Source organism: Miniopterus schreibersii (assembly GCF_964146895.1).
Source record: "Miniopterus schreibersii genome assembly, chromosome: 16".
In the NCBI taxonomy this organism is placed as follows: domain Eukaryota; kingdom Metazoa; phylum Chordata; class Mammalia; order Chiroptera; family Miniopteridae; genus Miniopterus; species Miniopterus schreibersii.
In genome coordinates, this window is record NC_138116.1 from 35443555 (window position 1) to 35466766 (window position 23212).

At 46.8% G+C, this 23212-nt stretch overlaps 1 protein-coding gene across 1 annotated transcript; it reads left to right on the plus strand.

Moving 5' to 3' along the window:
* Nucleotides 1-6350: 6350 nt before the first annotated feature.
* On the plus strand, nucleotides 6351-16508 carry LOC308568451 (polyunsaturated fatty acid lipoxygenase ALOX12-like; the record flags this gene model as incomplete). The annotated part of the gene is made up of 14 exons (XM_081161416.1): nucleotides 6351-6485; nucleotides 7008-7209; nucleotides 8392-8473; nucleotides 8583-8705; nucleotides 8801-8904; nucleotides 9152-9312; nucleotides 9863-10006; nucleotides 10664-10873; nucleotides 13509-13595; nucleotides 13817-13986; nucleotides 14485-14606; nucleotides 15804-15904; nucleotides 16032-16202; nucleotides 16329-16508. The coding sequence occupies 14 exons, from the start codon at nucleotides 6351-6353 to the stop codon at nucleotides 16506-16508; spliced, it is 1992 nt and encodes a 663-aa protein (XP_081017542.1).
* Between the last annotated feature and the right edge of the window lie 6704 nt (nucleotides 16509-23212).

Genomic DNA, 23212 nt, shown 5'->3' on the forward strand with positions numbered 1-23212 from the left:
GAAGTGGTAAAAAAAATCGATGAAAGAAGAAAATAGGGAAAGTATATTTACTGTAAACTCCGAAAAAAAATTCTGGCCCGGCCAGGCGTGGCTCAGCTGTTGAGCGTCGACCTGGGATCCAGGCGATCGGGGTTCGATTCTGGGTCAGGGCACATGCCCGGGTGGCGGGCTCGATCAATGACTCTCTCATCATTGATGTTTCTATCTCTCTCTCCCTCTCCTTTCCTTTCTCTGAAATCAATAAAGATATATTAAAAAAAAAAAAAGAAATAAAATTCTGCACGTATGATTTGGTGTAATTACAACAAATCAGTATCATACTGACTCCTGTACACAGCACTCAGATTTTAGAATTATGAATCACGTTTATCTTTCCCAATTTTAAAAGATCCTACCATCTTTTGGTATTTATTTTAAAGACACATGTAACAGGGCAAAAGCCCAGACCTTGTGGAATATATCAGCTTCAGAGCAATTTATATCACCATTGTACGTCGGGTGGGATAGGGATATATACTGAATATTCTCATATTACTGTTGTAAGAATTGATTAGTTGTGTATAGGAAATAAAAGAGATCGGGAGTGGGTGAGGCTGAAGAAGATGTGGGTTTGTGGACAAGCACTTCCTCTGTCCCTGAACCCCAGGGGCTCCAAATGAAACAGAAGAATGGCCAGAGGTCAATGAACTACAACAGGAACCTCTGCCAGCATCACAGCTAAAGCATAAAAAGTCAAAGCATCACAGGCTTTGACAACCGTGATCACTGAGAAAAATCCTTGGGACATAAGAATCAAAAGAGCATAAAGAAGCTTCAGGGGAAGTTTCAGTAGAATGCTAAGGCCAGAAGCCAGCACCCACAGGGTCGAATAGAGAATGGGTGGCTATGATATGAATCAGCGAGTGTTCATGACACTTTCTGGGATCACCCACCTGCGTCTCGGGTGCCTTTGGGGACATCTCTTCATCTCTTTGAGCTCAAATGTCTTTCTTTATAAAAAGTGGTACAGCAAGAAACCATCACCAAAATGAAAAGGGAACCCACTGTGTGGGAGAATATACTCCCCAATGATATATCTGATAAGCGGTTAATTTCCAAAATATAGGAAGAACTTATACTACTCAACACCAGGAAGACGAACAATCCAATTTAAATAGGGGTAAAGGACCTGAATAGACACTTCTCCTAAGAGGACATACAGATGGCCAAGAGACTTAGAAAAAATGCTCAAGGTCACTAATCATCAGAGATGCAAGTTAAAACCACAGTGAGATATCACCTCACTCCTGCCAGAATGGCTGCCATCAGCAAACCAACAAACCACAGTGCTGGCAACTAATTAGGTGTGGAGAGAAGGGAGCCCCCGGGCACTGTTTGTGAAAATGCAGACTGCGGCAGCCACTGTGGAAAACAGTATGGAGTTTCTTCAAAACATTAAAAACGGAGCTGCCTGTGACCCAGAAACCCCACCTCTGGGAGTATATCCTAGGACCCTAAACACCAACCAGAAAGAATATACGCAGCCCTATGTTCTTGCGGATTGTTTACAATAGCCAAGGTCTGGACACAGCGCAAGTGCCCATCAGATGAGTGGATGAGAAAGCTGTGGGGCATTCACACAATGCCCCACATAGGAGGCTGTAAGAAGAAAGGGACTCTTATCTCTTGTGACAGCACTGATGGACCTGGAGATTATTATGCTAGACGAAATAAGCCGGTCAGAGAAAGAAAATACCATATAATCTCACTTACATGTGGAATCTAATAAACAAAACAAACTGACGAACGAAGTAGAACCAGAGACACTGATACCTGGTACAGACTGAGAGATGGCAGAGGGGAGGGGGCTGGGGTCGGATGAAAGAAGGTGAGTAGAATGGCCAAAGAAATACACGCACAGCCCACGTGCAGAACAACAATGCTGCGAGGGCCTGGCAGAGGGGAGGGAGGGAGGGAGGGAAAGTGGGGGGAAATGGGAGACATCTGTAATAATGTCAACAATAAAAATAAAATATAATTTTAAAAAGTGGTACAGCAATAGCCACCTCACTGAGCTTTTGCAAGGATTAAATAAAAGGCATTTTATATTATTGTTCCACCAGAAGACTGAACATAAGCACTTTGTCTTTGAGAGTGTTGGTGGCGCTTAAATCAGACAATTGGGAGAATCAATCTACTTACAACTGCTGGGAAAGAGATGGTGGCAAAGAAGTGAACCCTCCCATGGTCACCAAAGTATCTGCCTTTACTTTACGTGGCTCAAACAATAGATGGTCCACTGACTGGAATTCTTCTCTAAAATAAAATGGGAAGAATTTTTACTTTCCAATGATAATTGAAATAAATATGGGAGAAGGGCAGCTTGGTGACAGTGACTGGAAATAAAAAGGAGAGAGAGTGAGAGACCTGAGCAACATGGAGTGTGGGGTGTGTGTGTGTCTGTCTGTCTGTCTGTCTGGGGTAGGGGAAGTACCAGGAATAAGAAGAGCAGAGGGAAACCCTGTTGTCAGGAATAGGATATAACATTTGACAATATAAATGGCTTACAGTAAGTACCATGGTCTGACTGTATTGGGGGATGAAATAATCCTGCGCTCCATCATGCCAGCTTTTAGAAAACTTGTGCTGTGTCGCTACATGAACAACAGCGTTCTGGGAGGGACAGCTTGTGAGTCTGGGTCATCAGGGCAGAGCAGAGAACAGCACATTAAGCTAGTAATGAGTTAGGCTGAGAAAATAATGAGGGAAGGATGTTAGAACAAGAGCCAATGAATTGCTGAGGGAAATAAGAAGGAAACTCGGGGACACGGGCAACACTGTGGTGACACCAGAGGGAAGGGGTGGGCTCGGGGAAGGGGGTACACGGGGGATAAATGGGGATGGGGGAGCCGACTTTGGATGGTGAGTGCACAGTGCAATGTGCAGATGATGTATTACAGAATTGTACACGTGAAACATATATACTTCCACTGATCTGTAAACCCAATATATTTAATTTAAAAAGAGCTAATGAAAATACTTATCAATGGATTTTAGAACTATCAGCACAGACACCTCCCCCAAATCGGGTAGTCTGCCCCTTGGCAGCTGGGAGGGCTGCATTCTCATTTGGAATGGAACCTTGCCTGTCCGAGACGGAGAGGGACATGAGAAAGCCTGGGCTGCCACTCTGGCTCGGCCCTGGGACTGCGATCCCGGGTCCGAGAAGCAGAGCACACCTCGCACCAGGCCGAGAGGAGGAGCGGGATGAATGTGGAAACACAGAGCCTCCTCAACATCCCCTGGCAGAACGGTCTGCGCCCTGCCTTCTGGTAGACAGGAAGCGTCTCCCAGGCGTCCGCACCGGTTCTCCCACATACGGTTCGGATTCAGCCGCTCCCCTCAGGGTGCCCCTTCGTCAGTTATGCCTTCTGCACCCTGCACCTTAAACGTTCTCTCTCCACTAGCTCGTTGCCATCCAAGTATCCTCAAGCCTATCCCATCCCAGAGAGAATCCCCGCCTTGACCTCACACTTCTTGCTGCACCTGGCCCCTCTGTCCTCTGTACCGTCAACGTGACCTCCTTATAGTCGCCCTGCCTGACATTCACTTATTACTTATAGTTGTAGGAATTTGTGTAATTTTATCAGTCACAACACCATGCTCAAATATTTGGACACAAAAGATTTGTAGTGAAATGGAGAGTCTCCAGCCAACTCCCAACCCCAAGACCAATGTTATTTATGGCTCCTGTGTTGCAATTGTTTCTGAATTTACTACTATTCAATCTACCTGTCTCATTTCCTCTCTCTTTTCATTTTTTGGCCATGTTTATGTGCATAACACAAGGTTGTTTGTCTCCCAAAATGTATATTGGTGGTTATTTCCTGGTGGTTTAACACGTTCCTTTATCCTGTGTACTTCCCACATGTTGGTGGTTATAGCTATAGATTCAATGAGAATGGCGAACAGTTTTATGTTTCAAGATTCCTTCAGTTCGTGCAAAACATTTCTGCCAGAAGCACATAATCACTGGCAGTGTCTCTTTCTTGCATTTGGCCACTATAGATAACCCTGTCCCAGATGTATTATATATTGGGGTTGCAAACTGCTGGTATTCTAACCCCATCATTCCTGCCTCATGTATTAGTTGAAATATATCTGAGAAGAGAAATATTGCATAAAGATGCCTGGATTAGAAGTTGGCGAGAGTGTGGAATTGGAATTGGTTTAAAGTCTGTCTGCTGCGGACTCAGCAAGTGTCAGCTCTAAGGAATATACTGGAGATCAGGCATAGAGGTCCGGCGGAGTGAAGCAGCTGTAGGTCCATGTTGAGTCCTTTCTGTGGTGGAGGCGCCCTAGATGTTCGGTGGTCACTGTACTCACGCAGAGTGAACACCCCCCAGGGCAGAGAGCCTGGAATAAGAGGCTTGCTGCTACAGCATCGGATTCATGGGAAGGTGTAGGCCATGCTCTAGCAAACTCAGGGGTTCACCATCTTAATGTGCAAAGACTTCTTGCTGGGCCACATTTACACACACCCTTTTTCTGTGTATTTCCTCTTCATTACACTGACAGCAGGTTTAACTATGGCAACCACACCTTGGTGAGGGAATTAGGTTTTCTTTTATATTCATTAGGAAGCTCTGAGAAGGGGTTAAGCAGCTAACACTTCATTCCATTGGGATTGTCGATCTGCCATGGGCCCTGAGGGCCCCTAGGTCTTCCTGCTGGGTGTGCCAGAGATGCAAAGCCCTGACTGCTTTTCCATGGGCTGTTTATCAAGGTTGTTTCCCAGTGAGGAACCATGAGTCATGAGGTCATGTTCCTGTAGACAAAGGATGGACATGAACCGCTTACCTCAAAAGTGGCAAGTCCCCCAAACTCAGGGTCCTTTACCATAATGCAGCCCACTGTGTGGGCTGTCATCCACCCAGACCCCCTCATCACACTTGTGGTGCTTGGGAGGGCATGAGCAACTGAGGTGAATATGAACTGTGCCTACTGCTTTTGGTCTGAGTAACAATGTCCCCTTTGTTATTGAACTAGAAGTTTTGTTTCTTGTGTCTTCTGCCACCATCCCCCAAACAGCAAGTAGTCAAACCTGACTAGTTTTTAAGTTGGGGGAAATCCCAGACCCTTCACTGTTCTTGACAATTACACCCAACCTATTGGAAAAAATTAAATGTGATAACTATCTGTGCTGGTGGAGATGCAGGAAAATGGCCCTCTGGCACCATGGAACAGCGTTCTGGGGAAGCAATTTGACAATAATAGATATTGGTGTGTACTTATCAGCAAACTCATTGAATTGTATACATGAGATATGTACAGATTTTACATGTCAGGCATACCTCAAGATAGTGGTTTTCAAAAAAAATATCATCTAATATAAAATATATCCATAGATTTTAGTCTATAATCTCCTTTCTGGGAATCTATGCTATAAATATGCGGGTACATAAGGACATACATACAGAGGTGTTCATGAAAGTACTCATCCTGGTTAAACTAATACCCACCAAGAGGGCAACCCTTCAAGCTAGCAAAGGGTGGTTAGATCTCCACCTATTGATCTGTAGATATGTTTGTCACGTATTGTTACCTGTGGGAAATAAAATGTACAGTGTGACCTCATTATTGTGGAAGAAATGACCCCAACTATATGCAACAATCCTATTAACAGGATGAGTGGCCAAGCAGAAACAGTGGACACTGACGCTGGTTGCCTGTCTTGGGGATGGGGTGTGGACGGAAAGCAAAGGGGAGAAAGGGAATAGAAGCTGCTCCCTAGGCCCACGGCCACGGAAAGTCACATCACAGGAAATCTCTAACTTACCCCTGAACTCTGGAGTGGCCCTCAAGATGGGCCTTCTCTGGCCCACAATGACAACCCCAGTGCCCCTTCAGCAAGCTGGCCTGGCAGGTGAAGAGAAAGTGGGTGCAGTCGCCCAGGGCACCAGGCACTGCCAGCAGGAAAAGGGGTTGGCACCTAGGACCCCTCCAGGGAATGCGAGTCATTAGTACCACAGGGGTGGGGCGACTAGGTGGGGCAATGAGGGCCTAGGAAGACAGCTCTGGTGGGTTGGCCCTGCCCTCTGCACCCCTTCCTGCAGCCGGGCTCAGCCCCGCATCTTCTCCAAGCCCACGTCTCAGCGCTGAGCTGCGGGGAGCAGCCAGCCTTCCCCACCCTCGGGGCTAATCCCAGGTGCCGGTGCGCCCGGGGCGGGGCCCATTCCTGCCCTGGGCTGGCACAGAGTCCTGCTTTATTAAGCCCCGGCCTGTCCCGCCGGCATCAGGACGACGCCTGGTCTCGGAATCTGTCTGGTGTCAGTAACAGCACCTCTGACCCACGGCGCCCACCTGCCGCCATGGGCCGCTACCGCGTCCGGGTGGCCACCGGGGCCTGGCTCTTCTCGGGGTCGCTGAACCGCGTGCAGCTGTGGCTGGTCGGGGAGCGCGGGGAGGCGGAGCTGGAGCTGCGGCTGCGGCCGGCGCGGGGCCAGGTCAGGGGGGGCGGCGGGGACCCCGATGCCCGGCGGCCGGGCCGGGCCGGGCCGGGAGGCGGGGCGCGGGGCAGCGCGCACGGGGCGGCGGGGCCTCCAGGAGCCGGGCGCCAGGCTCAGCGGGAGAGGGACGGAGCCCGGCCAGGGAGGGGCTCATCCCTCCCTCCCCGAGCGTGGTCCTTGCAGCCTCCGCTCCTTTCCTGAGTGACCCCAGGCCGCTGGCATTATGGAATCTGGGTTCAGGGGGACGGTCCCCCGAGGGCGCGGGCGCGGGGAGAGCTCAGCCAGCGGACGGGGCAGGTGACGAGGCTCCGGGTTCAACTCAAGACCTGGGGCCTCGCCCCGCGTCCCTCGTCCTCTCGGTGCGATGGGGCGTCGGAGACCCGCCCGCAGGTGTTGGGAGGAGGCGGCGCCGTCCTTGGAGGCCTCGTCACCTGACTCCACAAAGGACCCCCGCACCCCCAGCAGACGTCCCCTCCTGGGTCCCCGCTACTGAGTGTCACGGGGTCCTGGTCCCCACAGGTGGAGGAGTTTGAGCACGATGTCCCCGAGGACCTGGGGCCACTGCAGTTCGTGAAGTTGCGCAAACACCACTCCCTGGTGGACGACGCGTGGTTCTGCGACCGCATCACGGTGCAGGGCCCAGGCGCGGGCGAGGAGGCCGCCTTCCCCTGCTACCGCTGGGTGCAGGGCGAGGGCGTGATGAGCCTGCCCGAGGGCACAGGTGACAGGCTGCCTCGGGGACCTGGGTGCAGGGCTGGGGCGCCTGGGGGCTGGGGGAGGCAGGGGATAGCACTGAGGAGGGCCCGAGGGGCCTGAGAAAGGGCGAGCTCAGCAGGTCCCGAGTGGACAAGACGGGAACTGGGGGGAAATTATACAAAGGATTAAAAAGCCTGGAAGGGGGCTGGACAGGGAACTAAGTGATGTGCAGATCCCCCCTCCCAAGGAGGCCACACAGGTCATGGGGGTGCAGCAATGCTGGGAAACAGAAGAGCCAAAGCCAAGTGGAAAGGAGATCTCTCTGTGACTGGGAGCAAGTTAGGGCAGGGACAGGTAAGGCTAGGACATGAAATGGGGGGGGGGGGTGACCCCTGAGAGGGGTCAGGTAAGGGAAGCAATAAATGGCATGAGGTGGGGCTGGCTTGGCTGTGAAACATGGAAGCAACTGTGGGGCAGGGAGCACACTGTCGTGCCCATGAAGGAGGCCAGCTAACGTGGCATCTGTCACCTTAGAAATAAGTAGGAGAGACGTTGAGGGAAATGACAGGTAAGGAGGGAAAGGTGAACTCTGTCTTTGAGGCACAAGCAAGGAGGGCAGGACAAAGTCAGGTTACCAGCTGTAGGCATGTGGCGCTGAGGATCCCTGAGAGGAAGCTGGAAAAGGTAGCAAGTGGGGCCGTTCCTCAGCTGGGAACACAGGGAACATCTTATCCCGGGGACCCGGTGATGGTGTAGATTGCGGAGGTCAGAGAGGTAAGTGTCCCTGACTTGAAATATGTCATTTTGGAGAACAGGTTATGGTGTAGACAGGGGAGGACCTAGACAGTGGAAATTAACTAAGTAATAAGAGATAATGTAGGATATGTGTGGACATTTCAGCTGATTAAGAATGAAATTTATAGATAATGGAGAATTGGGAACATTGGGTAAATCTGAGTTAAGCGTTACAATAGCGAGTCAAACATGGGATTTTCCTCTCAAGACAAATATGAGATCTGAGATCGGTGAAATCAAGAAGGGGGGGCAGGGAGATGAATGACTAGGGAATTAAGCAGGAGAGACAGAGGCAGAGAAATAGGCAAAAGAGTATGATGCCATACAATCAAGAACAGGAGATTGGAAGAAGCCAGGGCACAGCACGGCACTGGAGAAAGCATTGATGTCAATCGCCTTCACGTCTCCCCAGCCCGCCTGCCGGGAAACAATAGCTTGGATGTGTTCCAGAAGCATCGAGAAAAGGAACTGGAGGAAAGACAGCAAATCTACTGGTGACTACCCTCCCAGTTTACATCCCCTCCCTGACAACTTCCTCCATCACTGACTTCTACCCATCACTGTCTTCTACCCCCTTCCATAACCTTAATTCCTGTCTCCTAGCTGGGCGACCTGGAAGGAAGGGCTCCCCCTGACAATAGCTGCAGGTAGTGTGGATGATCTACCTCCAAATATGAGATTCCATGAGAAGAAGAGGCTGGACTATGAACGGACAGTGAATGCAGGGTGAGGAAATGGTCAGAGTGGGGTGGGGTGGTGCACCCAGAAACAGGTAGGATTTGGTAAATTGATGGTTGTTACGTCCTTGACACCTGTTCTAGGATTATGGAGATTGCCATGAAATATGTTTCCACCCTCCTGAGATCCTGGGACAGCCTGGAAGATTTTGATCTGGTCTTCTGGGGACAAAAGAGTGTCCTGGCTGGTCAGTGGTTTCCCCAGGTCTCCATAACACCTTCATGGCCCTTTTAATGAGCTGTCACACTCCATAGTCCCCAAAACTGCTTGCCAAAAGAGGACTTATACGTGGGGATCTCACAGAGGCCTCATGAATGAAAATCTGTGGGCTGGGTATGGAGGAGTCATGTGACTAAATCCCTGGGGTAGCGTGGAGGAGAGGGACATGGGGTTGTGGTGAACACCCTCCTCCTCCCCTCCTCCCTGACCCACAGAGAAGGTTCAGCAGCGCTGGCAGGATGATGAGCTCTTTGGCTACCAGTTCCTCAATGGCGCCAACCCCATGCTGCTGAGACGCTCCACCTCTCTGCCCTCCCGGCTGGTGCTGCCCTCGGGAATGGAGGAGCTTGGGGCCCAGTTGGAGAAAGAACTCCAGGTACGCCCTCCAGCCCTCTATTGTCTTCACTTTGTCTTTCTGGGGAGGTGAAGTGCTGCAGGGAAGGAATCAAAGGTGTCAGGGAAGGGAGGCTGCAGTAACCAACTGTTCCTGGGTGCAGGTCCTCTACTGGAAAAACCTAGAGATGATTAAGTATGTAGAGAACAGCATGAAGGCTGGATACAGCCAATAAAGTAGGCCTTCAGGAATGCTGGGGAAAGGAGCTTGGACAACCAGAAAAGGGGACAGCTTGGCATACCTGTAACAAAGGATCAACTGGCATATCTAGTCATAAATCTACCTCTACCACAAACAAACCACATGGCTCTAGGGAAGACTCCTTTTGTTGGGTCTTAGCCCTCCCCATAAAATGAGAAAACTTGAACTTGATGCTCTGGTGCTTCCTTTAGTTCTGCCCCTGGGACTCTGGGAGGGATGTAGGATAATGGCAAGAAATGAGACTGAATGTCTTTCCATTTCTCGCCCTTTGCTTTGGCCCTGTGGAGGTATGCTTCCAACTCTAACCCTGGACGTGTTCCCCTTTCTTCAGAACGGTTCCCTGTTTGAGGCTGACTTCATCCTGCTGGATGGAATTCCAGCCAATGTGATCCAAGGAGAGCAGCAGTACCTGGCTGCCCCCCTCGTCATGCTGAGGATGGAGCCCAGTGGGAAGCTGCTGCCCATGGTCATCCAGGTGAGGTAACCTGGGCACCCCCCTCCCAATACTGCTCTGTGTTCAACCCCACCCTCTGCCCAGGGACAAGGACAGCTGGCTCCTGTCCCCCACCCCTGCCTCACTCAGTGAGACCTGTCCTCATCTCCAATCTCTCCTTTCTACCTCACAGCCTGCTCACTGCTCACCTGAAATTGCCTTTTGAGAGTCATAATGGTCTCTGTTGGTTCCCACCCTCAAGCTACTCAATCTCCTTCTGACCTTTGAATCTGTGGAATATCCCTTCTCACTTAGACATGTTTTCTCCCCAGGTATTAATGTTTCCATTCTCACTGTTCTCATCAATCAATTGATTTGAAGTCACTTATCTCACACATCCAGCTTCTTCTTCCTCTTCCACTATCCTATCTCAGACCTTCATCAGGTTTTCCCAAACCACTGTCAAGGCCATACTGGACTCCCCCTTTCCAATTCCTCCTGCTTTGAACCTGACCATCATGGCCCTCACACTTCCCCACAGCTAGTGAGAGGATGAGTGGAAGGGGCCTCATTCCTCCTAGTAGATTATGACCCCCTGGGAGGCAATAATCTAGTCAGCAGCATTTTCCCCAGAACACTAAGCATTGTGTCTATCATATAACGAGAGGTCAGTGAATGCTTAATTCTTCTTTCTTGCAGATCCAGCCTCCCATCCCCAGCTTTCCGACCCCACCACTGTTCCTGCCCTCAGATCCTCCACTTGCCTGGCTCCTGGCAAAGTCCTGGGTCCGAAGTTCAGATTTCCAACTGCATGAGCTCCAGTATCACTTGCTGAACACTCATCTGCTGGCTGAGGTCATTGCTGTGGCCACCATGCGGTGCCTCCCAGGACTGCACCCTGTCTTCAAGGCACATCCCCTACCCTCCATGTCCCATCTCGCTCACATTCCAGAGAAAGGAAACAACACAACAACTCTCTAGGATTTTAAAAGCCTAAGCGATCTGTTTGGGAACATGTTAACAAAGCTGCTTCTAGTTGAGCGTGTGTCCATGTATTGAACAAAAAAATTCTTACAACAGTTTATGAATGGAGAAGAAGAGATGATTGTGTCAGGACCCTGGGCCTTTTGGTTTTGTTCCTAATGTTCAAAATATCTTTATGTTGAGATAATCATAGATTCTCATGCAGTTTTAAAAAATAGTACAGAGAGAGCCCATCTATTGTATTAAGTCAAGTCACTTAGCATGCATTCAGCACTTACTGTAAGGGCAGCTCTGACATTCTCCAGCAGAGTCTGGTGTCCAGTAGGACTATAATTTGATAAACAAAAGTATTGCTCTCCTTTCAGGGAGTTAGCATGGAACTGGCAAGACAAATGGTACACACCAAAAATAACCAGAGAACAGAATCTGGAAATAAGAGTTTGAAATCAAGAGAGAAAGCAATAAACACCATATCTTTAATGGAGAATGTTCCACCACAACTTAGGAATCATTAAGTAGAAGATCAAAGAAATAAAAGAGCAGCCCAAGTGGTTATTTAATCTGCCTAATGAAAGGTGCATGACATGGTAGTGAGATAAATGGAAGGAAAATGCAAAGACTTTGTGAGGAGAGGAAATAGCAGTTGCAGCATGCCTGGGTGCAAGACTGGAGAGAGAGCTCAGAGGCCTGAGCTGCTGCAACAACTAGGAGTCCATCAGTAGATTCCGTTGTACTGATCCAGAAATGCTGTAATTTTATAAAACAGTGAGCCTAAACTGATTGCTAGCCAGAAGGCAACAAAATAGCCTTATGCCTGCTTAAAAATGTTTTTGAAATCTTGATAACACTTCACGTATAGCAGCAGGAGAAGAAATAATACAGGCTATGAACCAGAGCAATTGTCAGAAACAATACAGTCAGAAGAAGCCAATTTGAGGTCAGAGATGAGATGTTTAGGTTTAAGTCCATGGAGTTTGAAATGGTAGCAAGATACATGAGTATATAATAGGGAGAACAACTGAATTGTGTTTCTTCCAGGAGTCCTCACCTTTATCTCTAAACCTATCCATTGCTAGCGGTGACCCCTTTGGATTCTGGGGTAACATAGACGAGGTAGACACTAACAGAATTCCTTGATCTTGGATTTGATTGACTTCCTGAGGCCTTTGCATCACCATCATCATGTGCCGTGGTAGTTAAACCCACCTTTACACTTCAAAATCCCCCTTCCTCAGCCCCTCTACACCTGTCTCCCCTCACCAAACAACTTCACCCCATGGCAGACAGCTGTGTTGTTCTCAGGCCACCCAGGAGGGCTAAGCCTGCCCACTTCATAAAGGTTACCCATGCAGGATGCAGGCTCTGCATTCAGACTGCTGGGGTCTGAATCCTGAATCGCGGCCTCAGTTCCTCCCAGATGTGTGCTCAGTGTCCTCATCTCTACATGGGGATAATAGGAGCTCCATCATGGAGTTGATGAGGGATAACAGGACAGCGTGACACAGGGGAAATGCTACAAAACTCAGTAGTTCTTGCTGTTTTGATTAGTTCTTTGTGTTCTGGGAACTTCTCCCCTGATGTGGACTTTGGGCTTTCTATGGCACTCATAGTGTTTCATGGTCTTTCTGAAGTTATAGACCAATGTGAGTTGCTTTGATATGTTGGTGCCAATGATATCCGTTGGATCCTTCCCACTCTGTAGCATCACCAACTCACATGAATACCAGCATTGCATGAATCCTCCATCTCAGGATGAAGACAAAATTGCCTAAGACAAAAGGAAGTGCAACTGAGGATCAGACGGCATTTTTTAAAGGCCAAGGGAAAGCAGGAGAGAGGGGCCCTAACTAACAGGGCCTAACTGGTGGTGGCAGGAGATTTGACAACAGCCCCTCTGCTGATAAAGAACATAGATCACCATTGTTCCTTTAATTCTGACTGAAAGGACCCTACCCTCCCCAACCCCCAACCCCCAAATTTAAAAAATGCAAGAGTAAAACAACTAGAGATTGAAGGAGCTGCTTTGAAAATTCATAGAAAGGCTAGTTTAAACTGTAAGGAAGTGTATGATAGAAAAATTATTTTAAAAATCAAAAGTTAAAGCCCTGATTCTCAAAGGACACCTGTCCTCAAGGTGGAAATAATAAAGGTAATGATAACGGCCACTATTCAAGGACGTCTGTGTGCTGGGCAGTGTACTGAGCACTCAGGCACTGTACACATAAGCATCACCACAGCGCCCGTGATGGGACCATAGGGTCATCTCCTGTAAACAGATAAACAGAAGGACACTTAGAGGGTTTATTATCTTGGACACATATCAAAGTAAGAGGCGAAGTGTAGATTAAAATCCTGGTCAGTCAGACTCCAAAGCTCAACTCACAGGGCACTAGGAGAACCTGAGACTAAGAGCAGAGAAGCAGAAGGAGACCAGCCTGCAAAGGCACTAGCAGGGAGGAAAGCATCAGGAGGAAAGTCACCATGCTCAGTGCCACTCCCTAAATAAGAAGGACCCAAGCATGTCCTCCATAAACCACCCCCTCCAACCTGCTCTACCCAGCTCCTGATCCCACACACCCGCTACACCATGGAGATCAACACACGGGGTCGGACCCAACTCATCTCAGATGGAGGTGTAATTGAGAAGGTAAGGAGGCAATGGAGTGTGGGGCCACCTAACCATCCAACTCTGCATGGCCTCCTGTCACTTTCAATATCCCAGACCAACCTAAGTGAATGTCCTGACCCTTAATCTCAGGAGCCCTGTCCCTTTATACTCAGATCTTTAAATGTGAGAATCTTACATCTGAACCTTTTGTATACTATGCTCTGAATTCTTCCCCAAGGCCTCTCTTCTTTTTGTCCCAGGCATGGAGCACAGGTGGAGGGGGCCATGTGCAGTTGATCCGTCGGGCCATGGCTCAGCTGACCTACCGCTCCCTCTGTGCTCCTGACAATCTGGCTGACCGCGGCCTGCTGGGAATCCCAAGTGCCCTCTATGCCCATGATGCTCTATGGCTCTGGGACATCATTGCCCGGTGGGTGAGAGTGGGAGCTGAGAAATGGAGGGGCATTGGGGACGGTGAGAATGGGGCTTTGGCCTGAGGTCAGCACTGGGCCAAAGGAACATGAAACAAAAGGTCCAGACAGGAGGAGCAGAGGACTAAATCCTGGGAGAGAGAAGGAAGAGCATGGGGACAGTGGGTGGGGTCTAAAGATGGGGAGACTGAAATAGTGTCAGCAGGCAGAGTTGTGTGGGTGGGTAAAACCATGGGACCTGGTGGAATCAGGGATTTTGTTACAAAGAGTGACTATCAACCACGTGTAAGGAATTCTTGAAACTAATGATCCACATTTTCTTCCTTTCGAAACTAGTGTTTAGAAAGAACTAGGGGATGTCACAAAAGGCAAGTCTTGTAAGATTTGTCCCCATATACAGTGAGAGTCAGCAGGACAGAGGCCACAGAAAAGGACTAGTGGTCAGAGGCTACAGCCTTCTACTCTCAAGGTGCTCAGCTCCCTTCTTCTCTGGGCAGGTACGTGGAAGGGATTGTCCACCTTTTCTACCATGGGGATGACATCGTGAGAGGGGACCCTGAGCTGCAGGCCTGGTGTCAGGAGATCACTGACGTGGGGCTGTGCCAGGCCCAGGACCGAGGTGAGATCTCTCCCCAGAACAGGAAGTTCCGCAGACACTGCCTACAGCCCCTTGTCAGCCTTGCCCTTCTGGAGACATGACACCAACCTTGCATCACCCCCTGTCCCTCCACACATGCAGCATCTGGATCCAGTTCCTACCTTCTAAGATTCAGGACAATTCTAGAAACCCAATGATAGTCCTACTCAGAGAATCCCACAGCTTTTTACAGATGCCTCTAACCTGCCATGGGGCCTAACAAGGCCAGAACCACAGGCAGTGAGGAATGTGCCCAGGCCCTGAAGGGCTCTCTCTAGGGTTGTCTATTTTCTTACCTAAGGATATGTGAAGAGCTCGTTCCCACCACAGCCCATGGCAGCTCACCCTAGTTTCCCTCCCTTTTCCTCCTTCCTGCTCCTGTCCACACAAAGGATCCAGGCATCCTGCACACCTGCCACAGTGCAAGGTCATTTCTAGACGTGGCCTCAATACTGTATATATTTTGACTTAAACCCAAACTCAGCACCACGATCCTTGAGACTAAGTTTCTTAGGCCAAAGTGCTCCCCTCACCAGTGAACTACCTTCAGGTCCCCCACCCGACTTTTTATGCATAATGAAGAAACAGCCTTTCTTGGGCTCTTCCTAGATGCATAGTCCTCTCTCTAGTACACATAGGCCGGCCAGACTGTTTCGAATCAGCCTTTAGCTCCTTCCCCCTTCACACTTCACACCAATACCTTGAATCCACCCACTCCCTCCGTGGGATACCTATAGGCAGGAGCTGTGAGCTATTTCTTATAACCAGGCCTTGGGGGTGCACACATCACTAAGCCACACCCCACTGTGGAGAGGAGTCTTACCTCCGAGTATTGGGGCTGTCCCTTCCCCATCCACCCAACAGCACCCCGTCAGCCCTTCCAGCACCAAAATTTCTGTAATCCTTCTCAGTTCTGTCCATCAGGCTTACTTATATTCTTATCACTATCTAACATAGTGTGTGTAATCTTACTTAGTAATTCTGTTTATGATCATTCTCTCCTACTACAGTCTGTTTTGCCCACCAGCACATTCCCAATGCCTATACAGGAGCTGGTACTATTTGAATAAATGAATGAACACTCATTAATTCTAATATATGGATATGCCAAGACATCAGCATTTATTTCCTTATCTCCTTTGGGACTCTAGTTTCTAAACTTTGGTTTTTTCTCTCTAGGTTTCCCTGTCTCTTTCCATTCACGGGCCCAGCTGTGTCATTTCCTTACCATGTGCATCTTCACGTGCACTGCCCAGCATGCAGCGATCAACACAGGCCAGGTATGGACACCTGAAAGCCTGGGTCTCTGAGAGAAAGTGACCAGGCCAGGGGATACTTGAGGGGAGAGTTGGGGTCTAGGGTCCTTAATCAGAGTTTCTGAGTGACTCCAGATTCTTCCTCCCCCAGTATGACTGGTTTGCCTGGGTCCCTAATGCCCCATGCTCAATGCGGATGCCCCCACCTACCACCAAGGAAGATGTCACAATGGCCACAGTGATGGGCTCACTACCTAATGTCTGGCAGACCTCTTTTCAAATGGCCACCACATGGCTCCTGAGCCATCAGCAGACAGACATGGTGAGAGGGGACCTCTGGAACTCTGAGGGGACTGATGGCTGACAAGGAGACATTGGGGTGAGGGACTTGAGTTTGGGTCCCTCTTTCTCAGAATTAGAAGATGATTATCCTTTCTTTCTGCTTCAGGTACCCCTGGGGCATCACAAAGAAGAGTATTTCTCAGGTCCTGAGCCCAAGGCTGTTTTAAGACACTTTCAGACAGATCTGGAGAACCTGGAAAGGGAAATTGTGGCCCGGAATGAGCAGCTAGAACTTTCCTATGAATACCTGAAGCCCAGCCTCATAGAGAGCAGTATCACTATCTGAGCCCAAATTGTTCACTCTTCAAATACTTTAGGCCACCACCATGGTTAACATTTCCCCCTGATATTTACTTTTTCCATGGTCTGAGTTGCTATGGTTCTATTTTCTCTTGAGTTCCCTACCTAAATATCTCACTAGCATGAGACATTGTCCTTCTAGTTTCCCTAACAGAATCATCTTTAACCTGAAACAAACTCCCTTAGAGAAATCAACTATCTACTCATGGCACATTTTCTTTCCCCTGGAAATTTTGCCTTCTCCATTTATCATAAAATCATATATCATGACATTATATTGTCATTGACATAAGTGATTTAAAAATTGGTTGTAATGGTGGAACTAATTTTTTAATTCAGTGGGAGATAGAAGTCAATTCCATTTTATTTTTCAGATCTGGATAATCAGTTACCACAGCAGTGTTTATTGAAAATAATGCTGACATAAATCAAGTAGCTATTTATGAATGAGACTAGTTCTTAGCTATCCAGTGGTTAGACCACACTCACATAACTACTACAGCTTTATACTTAATGTAGCCTGCCACTTGACGACATAGTCATTCAATTTGTTCTTTAGAGGTGCTTTGTCTTTCCTTGGGATCTGACCTTCCCTATAAATATTAGAATCAGCTTTTCTAGTTCCAGAAATAAAACCTCTTATGATTTTTATTGGAATTGCTTTGCATCTATTTAATTTTTTAAATCTTAAGGCAAGTTTATATTTTAAAACATATACACTGAGTTATCTTAAACATTGGTGAATTCAATTTCCTTAGTTTCTTTACATATTTCACATCTATGTTCATGAAAAGACTGGTCTATAATTATCTCTTGAGCTATCCTTGTCTTTTTTTGTTGTTATTGTTAAGAAGGTTATAATTTCCCCAAAGAGTCAGTTGGGTAGTGTTTCTCATTCTGTGTTATTTGGAGGAAGATTTTATCTAAGATAGTAATTACCTTTTCCTGGAGTGTTTTATACAGTTTTACCTGTAGACACTATCTAGGTCCAGTTGTGGCTGTATCTTTTCTATAATTTTTTTTTACATTTGATCAAATTTGTTGTCATTTAGTTTTCTTAACATATTTTTTAAATATATCTTTATTGATTTCAGAGAGAGGAAGGGAGAGGAAGAGAGAGACAGAAACATAATGATGAGAGAGTCATTGACCGGCTGCCTCCTGCACTCCCCCAACTGGGGTTGGAGCCCGCAACCAGGGCATGTGCCCTGACCGGGAATCAAACCCTGATCACCTGGATCCTAGGTCGATGCTCAACTGCTGAGCCACGCCCAGCTGGACTGTCTTTGATTTCTAATGTGTTATTTTAAGTTTTTGTATTTGCAATTTCTTCCCCCTCCTCTTTTTGGGATTTTTCTTTTTTTCTTTTTCTAATTTTATAAGTTGGATGATTAATCTTTTAAAAGTGTGACCTACTGTAAGAGAAAGAGTGTGGTAACTGGAAGGAGACATGAAGTGAATAGAGGGACATTTAAGATAGGGGAAATTAACAGCATGCTTTAGTGCTGATGAGAAAGATCCAAAAGAGGAAGAAAAATTGGCAATGAATAGGAAGAGTTAGCATGATGTCCTTGGGTAGATGAGAGATAATGAGGCCTGATGCACAAGTGGCAGGGTTGGCTTATTTTTATGACAGGGATATTTAACCTATAGCAAAAGGAAGGTATCACAGAATATACCAACAATTTTTTTTTTACTCACAAGGAATGATGAGAATAGTATCAGGAAGAGAGATCATGTTCTAGAACTGAAATCTTCCAGGAATGGGGGGAACTGATTGGAGAATAAGATAATTACCACAAGGAAAAATAGTAGTTGGTAGAAATTGATGAAGAGATTCAGAGCTGGTTATGTTTAAGGAGAGAGAGGACATGACCTAGCAGTGTCAGTGAGGAGCAAGGACACCTGTCTTAGCCCATTCAGGTTACTATAACAAAATACCACAGACTGTGTGGATTATAAACCACCAAATCTGTTCCTCACAGTTCTGGAGGCGGGAAGTCTAAGATGAGGGTGCTGGCATCGTCAGGTGGGGCCTCTCCCAGGCTGCAGACCCATTGTCTCCTCACCTGGAGAAGGGGCAAGGAAACCCTCTAAGGCCTTTTCATAAAGGCACTAGTCCCATTCCTGAAGACTCTACCCCATGACCTAAGCATCCCCAATGGCCCTGACTCCTAATTCCATCACATTGGCCTTACGACTTCTGCATATGAATTGAGAGGGGGAAGGTGGACATAAACATTGAGCCGATAACAACATTCAATCTGCCAGGGGACACAATGTTAAAATTTCAAGACTGGAGAAAGAGAAGAGAATTGATGGGGTCATGGATAGGGATGGACAGAAACTCATGGAGATAAGAGACCAGAACCATCTGGACCCTCACCCAACCATCTCATGACCACATGCAGAGAAGGCCTCTAACCCCAGGACCAACCAATAACAGGTGGGAGAGTGATCTTCACTCAGTCTCCTGCTCTTACCCTGCATTTCTAAACATCCATTTCTGCCTCTCCTTCAACCTGCCTCCTTTCTCCCCTGCCACAATTATACTCACCTGTTCCCATAATACTCCCTTCTTTATCCCCCAAACTTTATCTTGCCTCCAAACCATCAAACTAACCATCCTATCCCTAAGCACAATCACTGTGCATAAAGGCTTTTGAACATGTATGATGCCCAGGCCCTGTGCCAGGGACTTAAGGCCAACAGAGGAGTAAGGTAGGTTCCCTACATGTAAGAAACTCAAGGAGGCCAAACATGTATCTAAAGAGATAATATGTAAAGACCACTCTAGTCTTTCAATAATCACTGTCCGTGGGCTTGGAAGTGACAGGACCACAGACACTGGGGGCAGTCAGAAAATTATTCTTGGAGGAGATAGCAATTGACTGAGTTTTGAGCTGAGAAGAAAAGTTCTTGGACAAGTTCAAAGAAAGGAGATCAGAATTTCAGACTGAGTTACTGGCTTGAGGAAAGATCCAGGAGTCAGCAGATACAAGTGGTTTTAAGAGAACAATAATTAAATTATTTGAGCTGGAATGGAAAGGGAGTATGGAAAAGTGATAGAGATGCAACTAAAAAGATAATCTGGTACTAGACTGTGAGAAGTATAATTGCCAGGTTGAGGATTGGGACAGTGGCAGGTAAGCAAGAAGGTGAGAAACTCTACATTAAAGAGAAACAATAAATATTGTTTTATAAAGGTTGGCTTAGAAACTACAAGGGGATGGATTAGAGCAGGGAGAGATTTGTCATGGTCTAGATGGTGAAAACTGAAAACGACAAGATGGGATAGAGGATTAAGATATTATGGAATAAGAAACATTTGGACCTGGATATTAGTTAGAGAAAAGTCAAAGATAAAGCCAGGGTTTTGAGCACATGGCTTTATGGGTATGAAAATGATAAAAATTGGAAAGCTTAAAGAAGGAGCCCTTTTGAAACAAATGGTTGGCCTTGGCTGTAGACAAGGCCCAAGTGGAGGTGATGGATGAGAGGTCAAGAAAGAGATGTCTAGGGGCAGTAGGAAATTAAAACTTGGGACTCTTGAGAGATGTCAGGTATCAAAGAGGAGACCGGAGAGTCATCTGCTGGGAGAAGATCTTAAGAGCAAAGAATGAAGAGGGAAGAGCAGGAATCCAAGGACTGAGCCTTGAGATGCATCTCCTCTTAGGGGTGAGGAAAAGAAAGGAAGAAAGCGAACCTAGGGCATTAGGAGGAAACCAGCACAATGACTAAGAAGTAAATGGAAGAGAGATAATTGTCATCTGATATGAACATAAGTTTGTATTACATTTGTTTTGTGTGCAATGGAAAACATGTGAAAGGACACACCAATTTACAAGGATTGGTCACTTCTCCTAAGTGGAAAAGAGTTGAGGACTTTCCCTTCTGTTGTGTGTGAATTTTGACCATTAATTGGCATTGCTTTTATAATTACCACTCACCCCCACTCCAGCCAAAGAACAGTGGTGATAAACCACTTTTCTCTCCCTCTCCAGCCATCCCTCTTAGCTCCTTCTCAGCCAGTGTCCTTGCCTCTCCCTCCCACACCCCTAATCACCCCACTCCAGCCTTTAAACTCTCTGCTCTGATTTCCTCAAAGTGTTGGTCAACTACTTTTTGCAGAAGAGGGTAAACTGTTCCAGGGGCCCACAGAAAAAGAGAGCTTGTTTCTGTCTCTAAGGTTCTGTTTATGGTGGTTCCCATACTGGTTCCTTCCCACCTAGTTATTGTTCCTATCTTTAATGACACCTCTACAGGAAGGGGTGCAAGATTATAAATATCTGGCTTCAATCGAAGCTTTACTCTGACCTTCCACATCTTGATATTTACTATGCAAAATAATAGCCATGCAGTGATAGCTTACCTCTGGGTTATGCAAGTGGTTTACAAAGTGCTTTCACTTGCATTATTTCTTTGAGCCCCTCCTGGGAAGTAGGCATAACAGATATTTTCCCCATGGATCAAACAAAGAAATGAAGGCTCAGATAGGCTACAGGGCTGCATAGCTCACAAATGGGAGCACAGAAACTAAAATACAAAATTTCTGATTTGCAGTTCAGTGCTTTTTATATAACATCTCACTCTTTATAAAGCTTTACTTCTTTGGATATGTATATTCATCTTCTTACTCAAATTTTAAAAATAATAATAATAATAATAAATGACATTACCTCAAGATGAGGACAAGGGTCTCCCATGTAGCTGAAAACCTTATTTTCCATTGCACTGACATCTCTTTTTTTTAATCTTCACCTGGGGATATTATTTCCTTTGCTTTTAGACAGAGTAGAAGGGAGAGAGAGGGAGAGAGAGAGAAACATTGATTGGTTGCCTCCTGCAGGCTCCCCAACCAGGGCTGGGGGTTGAGCCTGCAACCGAGGTACGTGCTCTTGGCCGGAATTGAGCCTGAGACCCTTCAGTCCGAGGGCCGGTGCTCTAACCACTGAGCCAAACCAGCTAGGTCTGCACTACCATCTTGGTTATAACTGTAGGTCATCTTTAATGTCTTGTTATTGTGTCTCACACTGGTGCACACATGCATGCACACACACAGACACACACATACCGTGTACAATGACCAGACCTGGATGCTTGCTCCTCCTGCAGTATCTCTTAAGTTCACTACTCCATTCTCACTACTAAACCATTTCTTTTTTCTTTGAAGAGCTATTTTACTTATGAGAGAAGGATAATTACTTTCTCAGGTTTTTATAATAGAAAGAGTCACAAAGAAAATAACATATAAAAAGCTAAAGACTTGGTAACTACTATGGGACTTGTCCTCCTGCCATTAAAAAGAAAAATAAAGGTTGCAAGATGTCCATTTTCAAACATTGGAAAACAGGTGGTGCAGGATGGTGAAAGGAAACCAATGAAACGAACCCTATCATCGCCCAGGCTTTCTGTCTAGAGGCAATTTATGGACTGTGACTCAAGGAGGGGAATGTCCAACAGAGCGTCACTGAATTGAGGACACAGAGATCAGAGTTCAGGGGGGCGGAGACAGAATCGGAGGCAGAGCATGAGAGGGGAGGGATCTTCACAGAGGAAGCTCCAGCAATCTGCACAGGGGTCTCCTTAAGAGTTGGGCTGAATACCAGTCTGACCAAGGGTGAAATTTCATGAGCCTGGGCAAGCAGTTCCCAGAAAGAAAATAATTCCTTGTGGATATGAAAGTCAAAAATTCCCTGGGCACAGCAGGACTGGAAAGACTTCAGGTGCCCGTGAGTCGGAGTGGAGAAGCCTCCGTAAGTACTGTACATGGGCCTCAGCAAAGACACCAGTGCCAGAAGTAAGGAAGTGCTTTAAACGTTCAACAATAAAGACAAATTTTAAAAATAAAAATATGAATAATAATTTTTAAAAAGAAATTCCATTAAATTTCTTCCTCAAGAAAACCAAAAAAGAGGTGGGGTGGGAACAGATCACAGGGACACAAGAGCCAAACTGAAAGAGCCACCAATGGCCAAAACTGGAATAATTTGGGCAGCAGAATAAATAATGGAGTATTGGGTTATAAGCCAGAGTACAGAATAAGTATACACAGCGATATAAATAAATTATTCCATAAATAAATAAACGGGGAGGAACAAATGTATCTTACAGAGTTTCAAATGAGCTGTGAAGGTGCTACCTGCTCTGGGGGGAGGGCATGGCTGTCTCCGCCTCTTCTGACTTCGGACTGGATTTAGTGACTCACTTCCAAAGACTGGAGCCCCTTAAGTGAAAGACGGCATCTCTACAGTGGAGCCGGCCCGGCTGCCTTACCCACGTGGTATGACACAGTAATAGTCACATCCCCAGGAATATCACTGAGATATCACACACACCCGCTATGATAACAAGTGCCTGTCACCTCTCTGCTCTCTTTCCAAAAACACATAACACCATATCTAATCCTGAGAAAATATCAGACAAACCCAATTTGAGGGAAATTCTACAAAATACTTGACCAGGACTCCCCCAAACTGTCAAGCTTATGAAAAATAAGGAATCACTGAGAAGCTGTCACAGAGACAAAGGAGACAGACCGAACTAAATGCAGCGTGGTGTACTGCGTTGGTTCCTAAAATTTAAAAAGTATATTAGTGGAAAACTTGGTATCATCCAAAGAAATTCTGGAGCTTACTTATATCAAGGGCGGTTTCTTAATTTTGTCAAATGAACCACAGTACCGTAAGC